Source organism: Helianthus annuus, chromosome 1, assembly GCF_002127325.2.
Source record: "Helianthus annuus cultivar XRQ/B chromosome 1, HanXRQr2.0-SUNRISE, whole genome shotgun sequence".
Lineage (NCBI taxonomy): Eukaryota > Viridiplantae > Streptophyta > Magnoliopsida > Asterales > Asteraceae > Helianthus > Helianthus annuus.
The window spans coordinates 131,877,547-131,887,996 of NC_035433.2; the positions used below are offsets into that span (position 1 = coordinate 131,877,547).

At 35.9% G+C, this 10,450-nt stretch overlaps 2 protein-coding genes across 2 annotated transcripts; both read left to right on the forward strand.

Moving 5' to 3' along the window:
* The first annotated feature begins 904 nt into the window (after positions 1–904).
* LOC110878491 (polygalacturonase) lies at positions 905–3,219 on the forward strand. The gene is made up of 4 exons (XM_022126803.2): positions 905–1,350; positions 1,701–1,990; positions 2,091–2,319; positions 2,777–3,219. The coding sequence occupies exons 1-4, from the start codon at positions 913–915 to the stop codon at positions 2,996–2,998; spliced, it is 1,179 nt and encodes a 392-aa protein (XP_021982495.1). The 5' UTR covers positions 905–912; the 3' UTR covers positions 2,999–3,219.
* Positions 3,220–7,481: 4,262 nt separating this feature from the next.
* On the forward strand, positions 7,482–10,450 carry LOC110878483 (polygalacturonase). The gene is made up of 4 exons (XM_022126796.2): positions 7,482–7,997; positions 8,463–8,752; positions 9,465–9,690; positions 10,056–10,450. The coding sequence occupies exons 1-4, from the start codon at positions 7,563–7,565 to the stop codon at positions 10,272–10,274; spliced, it is 1,170 nt and encodes a 389-aa protein (XP_021982488.1). The 5' UTR covers positions 7,482–7,562; the 3' UTR covers positions 10,275–10,450.

The window sequence follows — 10,450 nt, forward strand, 5'->3', positions numbered from 1 at the left end:
CATTTATACATCGCAAAAACGGATCTGTATCAAACAGTTGTAGCTTCATAAATGTATATAACAACATATCAAACATAGTCATAAAAAAAAGTAGAGGACCATATATGTGGGAAAACGAAAATTTGTTCTCACACGTTAGAAATTTAGAGTTTAGGTGGTAAAATGTAATAAAGTAAAGTTATTTAATATGAGATCGGATTCTGCACCCATATTGACGTTCTATTTATCTCATATATAATCGTTATTTTATACTACCTCCGTCCCACTAAAAGTGTCCTATTTTGAATTTTCAAAGTCTTTATTTATAAACTTTGACTTTAATTATATGTTTTTTGTGTTATATAAAACTTGATGAAAATTAACCTGATAAAAATACTTGTAAAACACACTCAAATCATATAACTTTCATCAAGTATTATCTAACACAAACAAAATTATTTTAACTTCCTTTAGCACTGATAAAGATTAACACAATAACACCGGAAATGAATAATAAAAATTGTGGGCATAAATCATAATTCCTTAAAAAAACCTCAAACCAAAACTGTTCCATAACACATGAAATGAATCATCCAACATTATCCCAAAATAATTCTAGTATTAAACTCAACGACAAAGACATGTTTGTACGTTCACCCAGCCCGTTAATTCCGGATCACTCCATGATCTCCTCACATTACTTCTCATTTTCAACTTAATTTAACCGATAGTACGGTACAAACATTCACAGCAGCAGAAAATACGTATCGTAAAGAGTGAGTTGACTTATATAACATTTAATTATTAACCGATTAAGCCTTTTTATTACTGCTAATTAAAAACGGTTAGAAGGTAGCTCTAAAATCTCTCCCATAAATACCCCCCCCCACTAACCCACCCACATCCCATCATATCCCTCACACAACAAAAAATATGTCTAACCATATTTTTCTAACACTCACCACCATCATTGCAACCGTCTTGTTCACTAGAACCACCGCGGTTACTTACAATGTGAAGAACTTGGGTGCGAAACCGAATGGTAGAACGGATGCAACCAAGGCGTTTATGGCTGCCTGGTCGAGCGCATGTGGCTCGACCAAGGCGGCTACCATGTACGTTCCGAAAGGAAGGTACATGGTTGGTGGGCTAAAGTTTAATGGCCCGTGTAGGAGCGGAGCCATTACGGTCCGCATTGATGGAACCCTGGTGGCTCCGTCGAATTATTTTGTTCTTGGTAATGCTAAGTATTGGCTGCTTTTTCATGGTGTTCAAGGGGTGACTATTGTGGGTGGTACCTTGGATGCTCAAGGTGCGGGTTTGTGGGCTTGTAAGTCGTCTGGTAAAAGAAACTGCCCTGATGGAGCCACGGTAATGAATTATTGATTGATAGATAGCATAAAGTCATGTTTCATCCCACATTAGGCATGTTTGTGGTTCGTTTTGGTCGGTTTTGATGAAAATTTTGGGCCGAACTGGTCGAGTTGGTCCGGTCGGCTAAACCGACTGGTTTTTACGGTTTTGGTGTTTAAATTGTACGGTTTTAGACAAAAAAAAAATGTGTATATTTTTTTGATATAACGTAATTTTGTATTATCTATCTATTTATAACCAAACGTTACGAATAGTGTTTGGGGTTATTTTGGTAATTTGTCACCAACCAATGAGTTATTATAAGAGTAAGTTTGTTTGTGTGTCTAATTTGGTGTATTATTGTGCAGAGTTTAGCGATTTCCAACTCGAACAATGTTATAGTGTACGGATTGAGTTCAGTGAACAGTCAAATGTTCCACATTGCCGTAAACGGTTGTCGTAACGTGAGGGTGGTGGGGGCAAACGTGGTGGCGCCGTGGAACAGCCCGAACACTGACGGCATCCACGTGCAGTTATCCACTGGAGTCACCATTATGAACTCCAAAATCAGCACCGGTGATGACTGTGTATCCATCGGTCCAGGTGCAACCAATTTATGGATCGAAGGTGTCGCTTGTGGACCGGGCCATGGCATCAGGTATTAACTCAAAACCGTTGAAACTTAACCTGATTCGAAAGGAATGTCTAGCGAGTTATATAATAATTTGATTGATCAAATGCATGGTTATACTTTACAGCATTGGGAGTTTAGGAAAGGACTTAAACGAACAAGGCGTGTCGAATGTGACCGTGAAAAGGGTTACTTTTAAAGGGACCGATAACGGGTTAAGGATCAAGGCGTGGGCGAGGCCGAGCAATGGGTTTGTTAACGGTGTTTTGTTCCAGAACGCGGTCATGACCAATGTAGAGAACCCGATCGTTATTGATCAGCATTATTGCCCGGGTGGCAAGAATTGTCCCCGTCAGGTACCTATTGCTTCTCTTTCCCATTATCTTTATCAGGCCAACTCAATATTTTTAGGGACCCAAAACGGATATTAAGACAAGGTTTTTTTTGCATAAAGAATTATCCTATGATTCCTATATCATCATCATCGCAATAGGTACCCGACTGGGGACAATTCTTGCCACCCGGACAATAATTTTGGTCCAAATGGCAAGAATTCTATTGCGATTATTTTTCCTCAATTTTTTTTTGGGAGATGAAAGCATATATTAAAATTGGGTCATTTTCATAAAAGAAAAATCACATGATTCCTACATCATCCATATATATGCATATTCATAAACCATAAACCCTTAATGTAATTTTTTTTTATAAAATCGTAGACCAAAACCCTTGGTTTATTTTACTCCCCCTCGAGTCGCCTGTGATTTTCATGTAATTCGGTTCAAAAGAGATTAAATTTGGTAACGGTAACAGGTCTCTGGCGTAAAAATAAGTAACGTGAAGTATCAAGATGTGCACGGGACATCGGCCACGAAAGTAGCAGTGAAGTTTGATTGCAGCAAAAAGTATCCATGTAGGGGAATCACGATGCGAGACGTGAATTTGAGCTTCAAAAACCAGCTTCCAGCGTCTGCATATTGCGTTAACGCCGCTGGAACAACTTCCGGTGTGATGAAGCCCACAAGCTGTTTTTAGAGTGAGTGAGTGAGTTGCATGAGCCCGTGGCTAGAGAATTGTATTTGAATCGCCTGGCTTTGCATTGATCATGATTGATTGTTTAGTAGTAGGATTTATTGGAGTTGGTTAGTTTGGGAAATTTTTTTTATATGTATCATGCTCGATCATACACATTTTGTTGCATTTATATTACAACGTTTGGTATTTAAAGTACGTGACACAATGAAAGTTATAGCTGAGTAGTGTTTTAAAGTTATAGCTGAGTAGTGTTTTAAAGTTTAATTTACGTGTTTTTCTACCCTTGTTAATTGGCATGTAATAATCCATAGGAGACGTTATTGGTCATTGGCAATCCTACTTTTGAATACTCCCTAATCCCCTTGCTAGTGCAACTTTTCACTTATTTTTCCTCCACAAGTCTCTGTTAAAAAAAAATTAACAGGGTTAAGTTCTTTTTATTCGAATTACAAATAGATGTTTTCGGACTTTTGATCAGAACGACGATACAAGTCGATTAATGTAAAACTTACCTCGAAAAGGTACTCCAAACGACGAAAACGGTGCTTCAATTTGGATATTTAAACTTTCAATTAACAAAAAACAAGTCGTTTGGAGTAGAGATGCACAAAAAAACCCGTACCCGGAACCAGACCCAATAAAAAACCCAAAACCGGTTATTTTTGTACCCGGGTATTGTATACCCGTAAGCGTACCCGACCCTACCCTTAACCATACCCATACCCATTGGGTATGGATAGAGTATACATTTTGAACTCAATACCCTTAACCGAAACCGTACCTGAATTATACCCGATAGAATACCCGAATTTTAAGGTATATTTTTATGTTTACTTTGCCACTTTTATATTTAAGTTTTTTTTTAAATGCATATTATAAAAAAAAAATTGTATTTGAGTGAATTCATGTTATTGTAATTTGTTTTTAATTAAATTTACAAACCAATTTTAATGTCTAAACACATTTATTTTTATGTAAAATAAAAAAAAAACATAATTTTTAAAATCGGGTATTAATACCCGAACCCATACCCGGTTCCAATACCCGGTTATACCCGAACCCGATTATACCCTACCCGGGTACATAGGGTATGACTTTGCTCCTTAATACCCGTATCCGAACCCTACCCAGTTTCTCTTAATACCCGATTTCCAATACCTGATCATACCCGGAACCGGTTTCATACCCGGAACCGAGTATTAATAAAAACCCAATTTGTGCACCGTTTGGAGCACCTTATGTTCCAAATAGGCTTTGAAAGAAATTTTTTACAATTTTTTTATTTATTTACTTTTTTTTGAATTTTTTTGGAAGGCTTTCAAAGAATTTTCCTTTTTCTACCTTTTTTTTTTAATTTGGAAGGCTTTGAAAGAAATTTTTCTTTTTCTATTTTTTTTAATTAGTATGAATCGATCTGGATGGATCATGGATCGATCCATATAATTAATTGGATTGACTAATGGATTAGTGGATATTTCTTATGATACAATAAGTGATTTAAATTGCTCGGATTGGATAGGATATGAATCAATATCTAATCAATTGACAGGCCTAGTTCCAAAAGATAAATTCGAGTGATATCCCAGCTCTGCGAAACCCACTAACTAAATTAACACTTTCAGCCCACCTTCACTGCAGATCAAATAAGTACGGATTTTGTCAGCCCACTTTCTTATTTAAATAAGCAAGTCCAGCCCACTCGCAACCACGGATTTCGTCTTCTTCCATTATACATTTTGTGGTTCAACTATTTTAGTCGATGAAAAACATAATTTTATTTTGGGCTTACACGAATTTTGTTAAGATGACACTTTTCTATTTAAAGTTTTTAAGTAGATAGTAATAAAAGAATAATGAAAAATAAATTTACATGATAAATATTTTAACTTGGTTATACTAAATAGTTAACAAACATATATAATTAATTTACAAAACTTCAATGCTACATACTTTTTTAAATGAATAGGTTACTTAAATTTTTTTAATAAAAAATATATTAATTTTAAATGAAAAGGTTGTTGGTTCGAGTTTGTTATAGGAAATAAAAAATTATCCTAGATTTTTCTCTAGGGGCTTAAAAAGAATTCAACAACTCTTTAGAGTTCCTCCAAATATAAAAAAGTCTGTAAAAATAGTCTAGTAGTCCGACCTTTGTTGTCCATATATGTTAAAAAGCCCAATTTCAGACGGAAAATTTGCATTTATGACAGAGATTTAATTTAAGTAAATTAAGAAAAAAAAATAGTAAATTAGGACCATCCCATTTTAAAAATGGATAATTGTTTTAGGAAAAAAACTAAGATTAATATTGATATGTAGGACATTTTTATCATAAAACAAATTTTAAGTAAAAAAACTTTGAAAGTAAAATGTATAAAAAATTATACAGTAAAATGTATAAGACGACATACCGACCTTATCCATCATATAACATATTTAAAGTAAAATGTATAAACATTTCTACAGTAAAATGTATAAGACGACATATCCACCTTATCCATCATATAACATATTTAAGGTAAAATGTATAAACATTTATATAGTAAAATCTATCATGTAACATATTTAAAGTAAAATGTATGACAATTTATACAGTTTTTATAATTCGCAACTTAAGACTGTTTTTATAATATAATAAAGGTGTCCCTAACTATGTGTTGTATACTTGCAAATTGAGATAGTTTGGAGGGAAAAAGGGAAGAGTAGAGGGAATTTCGAATTGTGTACAATAGTTTGAAAGATGATATCAAAATTAGTTTATTAGTTTAATATATTATATACATATATTGATTTGAATAAATAGATTATACATTAGGATCCATACACAGCGGAGTCACATGAGATTCAAATACGAAATTGGTGGTGTGTTGGCCGATTTCGATGCCTATTTTTAAGGTGCATTAATGTTTTAGATTCTTTTCATATCTTCTCTCATCAATCAATCTTACATAATCTCATACGTCAGAAATTCTGCAGTTTAATAGAATTAGATCGATCTTTAGCCCTGTTATTAATGTCAAATGTTGAAAAGCATTATTAGAAATAATATTAACTAGTTTTTGAAATAGTTTTTTTTTTTACCCATGGCATTATAGCCTAGTGGTATCTTGGGGTGGGAAAAGACTTATGACCAATGGATCATGGGTTCGATTCCCACATAGGGGGTTTTTCCCATATTTATTGGGTTTCCTCCTGAATTGGTGTATAGGCACTATTGCCTAGTGGAGATGGATATGATCGGGTGGTTCTGCTGGTGGCACGATGATACTCCAGTGGTCCGTCATTGATCCAAATTTGCCGTTCAAAAAAAAAAAAAAAAATATTAACTAGTTTTTTTTTTTTTTCTTGCAAACACATACTTTCTGCTCTATATCTTCAGTTTACGATTTAGGATTCAATCAGTTTTAATTATTCTTGATCTATAAATAGAAGACAATTTAATATAATGCTTATTTAATATAAAAAATAACGACGCATATTCATGGCTGATTTAAATTCTGGTCGTTAATTTCATTGGTCACAAGTCGGTCACTAGCACTTATTTCGTGTGATAATCCTAGTTGTATAAAAGGTCTATCTTTAGATTAGCTAAACCTTATAGTCGATTTGAAATAGAAATTAGGAGTGCACAAAACTATGCGAAAGAAAGGTTGTTGATATTCTGACTTTCATAAGTATTGCCAAGCATCTACGCTTAATATCAGGGGTGGACCTTAACGCTCCGTCGGTAGTGTAAATTTTAGAAAAAATTAAAGTTTTCTCGATTTCGTTACCTTTTTTTGAAACGTTGCCCCTATAAAGATTTTCTAGATCCGCCACTGCTTAATATTGTACAACTTTATGAAAATCTATATAATATTTCCAACCAATTCGAATTCGGATTTTTAGGTTGAAAGAATAAAAACACGCAAGCCGAATTCGAATTGGGGTTTCTCCAAACTAAACTCCATTTAGTTCGGTTTCGCCATTTAGTTTAACATGAAAAAAAAAACTCAACACAAGATAAACGAACTAATAAAATCCCAGTAAACCGATTCCATGAACACCTCTAATGAATCCACTCCCGTCTAGAACTTTTGTTGTGTATCCATACACTAACGATGCACCTAAAGTGAAGCCGGTCTTAGACACTTTTAACACGTTAAATTAGTCGTGAATTCTATACCCATCTACCCTCAAGCTTGTAAACGTGACATGTGGAGATATGTTCCAAGTTATACGAAGGAATGCTTATCATACATTTTTTTAAAAATTAAGAACATCTTGGTCACATGGCTAAGGTCCAAAATTCAAAACCACGTTCATACCGTACAATACTTGATATCTTCACATATATACATGTGTTCATAGTCTTCCTTCTGCATAGAATTTATGGCTTAGATGCATTCTTTACGGGATGCCTCTATAAACAATTCATATTTGCATGCTTCCCAATCACTCCTTATTAAAACAAAACCCATTAATATTTCTTCAATCACACTTCACATTTCTATGAATAATAATATGTATATAAACACCACATCTATATCTCACTAACTCACATTTCTTTTTACCACTTGCCACCATGAATAACAACCTCCTAAAAACTGCTTGCATTTGCTTCGTATTTTCGTACTTTCTATTTTCTTGCAATGCAGCTTCTTACAATGTGGTTAGGTTTGGAGCTAGAGCAGACGGTCGAACAGACTCGAGCCAGGCGTTTGTAAGGGCATGGAGGGCTGCCTGCGCTTCAAGGAGCTCGAGCACGGTTTACATCCCAAGGGGGGTTTACATGACTAAACCAGTTGTGTTTAGTGGACCATGCTGGAGCCGGATCTTGTTTCGGATTGATGGCACCCTTGTTGCACCACCAAACTATTGGGACATGGGCAACTCCGGGTTCTGGATATTGTTCTCTAAGGTTTCGAGGTTAACGGTTCATGGTGGTGTCATCGATGCAAGAGGTGCGAAGTTCTGGGCTTGTCGGAGGTCCGGTAGTCGTTGCCCACCTGGAGTAAGGGTGAGTATATATAACATATGTCCAAGTGTAGTCGAGCCGAGCTTTCATCTGCATAAGCTTGAGCCCGGCTCGTTCACTTTAAAAGAATTTAAGCTCGAGCTTGAATCAAGCTCTATTTTTCTAAAGCTTGATGAGCTTTATTTATTAAATTATTTTATTTTTACATATACGTATATAATTTATAATTATAATTATAATGTTATATATAACAAAAAAATGTATAATAATATTTTTTATAGTGTAATTATATATTTTTATATAAAATAAAAGTTATTATAGTTATTTAAATATAATGTTTTTTCATCGAGCCTATTCAAGCTCTATCGAGCTGATATCGGGTAGCTCAACAACAGCTTAGCTCGAGTACACCCCTAAGCATTACATTAGTGTTTAAATGCGCGTTAATTACCGGTTCTTTAAGTAGGGTGATATTAATATGTTAAATCGTGTCCAAACCGCTTGCAGTCTATGTCATTCCTATGGTCAAGCAATGTGGTGGTTAGCGGGCTCAAGTCGCTATACAGTCAACTGATTCATCTTACCGTAAGCAACAGCAACAATATCCTGTTCGAACATTTGAACGTTATTGCCCCGAGTCGTAGCCCGAATACAGATGGTATCATCATTCAATCATCAACTGGTGTTACCATCAGAAATAGTCTTTTTAGGACGGGGGACGATTGTATCGCAGTAGGCCCCGGATCCAAAAACATATGGATGGAGAAAATCGCTTGCGGCCCGGGCCATGGTATTAGGTATAAATTTCTCGTATAAATTCCTCTTAACGCATGACCTTTTTTCGATTTTTATAAATAAGTTCTTTTGAAAATACATGACGACAAATGGGGGACTTTCGTTATTTGAAATAGCGACTTTAGATTTTTAGAGGAAGCAAATCTTACTAGATTTGACAAGCGTATAGAATTTTGTCCTTATGTGTGGTTGAAGTAGATATCTCAGAACACGATTAGTGAAGTCGCCGTATGAAACAGCGACTTCAAGGCATTGCAAAATGACAAAAAAAAAAATTTGTTGTGCAAAGTGAGATCTCCAACTGATGTTAGGGATGAGCATTTTTTACCGAATACCAACCAAACTAAATCAGTACCGGCATTCATATTAAGGCTTTTTGCACTACTGGTACCGTACCGCGAAAATCCACCCATTTGTAATGATGCATTTTCAATTAAAAAAAACGTCAATCTTTTTTATTATAATAAAGGTTAGATGCACGGTACCCCTGACCGCGGAAGGGATCCCCCTTCCCAAGCTAGCGACCCAGCAACGCTGCCTGGCGGTTAATACCCTACCAGGTGGGCATTTTGGTTGAACCAGGGCTCGAACCTGCCCACACCAATTTGTAACGGGTGCTGGTGACCACTGGGACACCCCAAGTGTTTGCAGCATAGGTTGTAACCAGTTTTTATTATAATAGGCATACCCTAATCGTGAATCTTGGATTTGCAGCATAGGTAGTTTGGGAAACAGTTTAAACGAAGCCGGAGTGCAAAATGTGACGGTGACAAACGCGATTTTCTCGAAAACACAAAACGGGGTGCGGATCAAGTCATGGGCACGGGATAGCAAGAGTTATGCAAAGAATGTAGAGTTCAGGAACATTGTAATGAGGGCAGTCGATAACCCGATCATCATCGATCAAACATACTGCCCAGGTAATCGATGCCCGCGACAGGTGAGCCAACTTTCATCATGCACTAGATCTTGTATACATATCAACATTAAATTTCAACCCATTTACCTAAAAGAAAATCAACATCAAAACATGTTTTTTTTTTTTTTTTTTTTTTTTTTCATTTGTTACATTTTAAAGGCTGTTTAAATAAATATTTTAAACAGCCTTCTTAATGGTTTCATTTAAAAATGCAAGAATAGGGTGTTGACCGGTCAATCCAACCCGTCCTTAACATTTGGACTATATATATTAAAGTTACCCATTTTGATCTGTTACCTAATCTGTCAATGGCGCCGGCGGTGACGGCCATCTTTCTCCGCCACTAACCATTATTGGCCCATTAACACTTTATCGAACAAATGCAGACTTCCGGAGTTGAAGTGAGCAACGTGAGATACAGCAACATTAAAGGGACATCAACTACAGTGGAAGCAGTGAAGTTCGAGTGCAGTGTGAGCCGTCCATGTAGAGGGATTCAGATGCGTAACATTAGACTAACTACTCCGAATAGAGCAACCACCTCGACCTGCGAAAATGCTCGTGGTTGGACTTCGGGTCTGGTCTGGCCCCGAAGCTGCCTTTGATTAGTTACATCCTTTCGTTATCGCCAAACAATTGTAATGAGTTTTATTTACTATTCAATCCTTTGGTTGAATATTGAAATTGAATACTATAAAGTTTTAGTATGAATTTGCCAATTTGGGCTAGTGTCATGTCATCAATGGCATATGCTTGTTTCCTTGGTAAGCTTTTGTGAACC

Coding starts and splice junctions, on each gene's coding strand:
- LOC110878491 (XM_022126803.2), top strand. CDS start 913: ATGTCTAACCATATTTTTCTAACACTCACCACCATCATTGCAACCGTC. Junction 1,351..1,700: donor ACTGCCCTGATGGAGCCACG/GTAATGAATTAT, acceptor ATTATTGTGCAG/AGTTTAGCGATTTCCAACTC. Junction 1,991..2,090: donor GGACCGGGCCATGGCATCAG/GTATTAACTCAA, acceptor TATACTTTACAG/CATTGGGAGTTTAGGAAAGG.
- LOC110878483 (XM_022126796.2), top strand. CDS start 7,563: ATGAATAACAACCTCCTAAAAACTGCTTGCATTTGCTTCGTATTTTCG. Junction 7,998..8,462: donor GTTGCCCACCTGGAGTAAGG/GTGAGTATATAT, acceptor AACCGCTTGCAG/TCTATGTCATTCCTATGGTC. Junction 8,753..9,464: donor GGCCCGGGCCATGGTATTAG/GTATAAATTTCT, acceptor TTGGATTTGCAG/CATAGGTAGTTTGGGAAACA.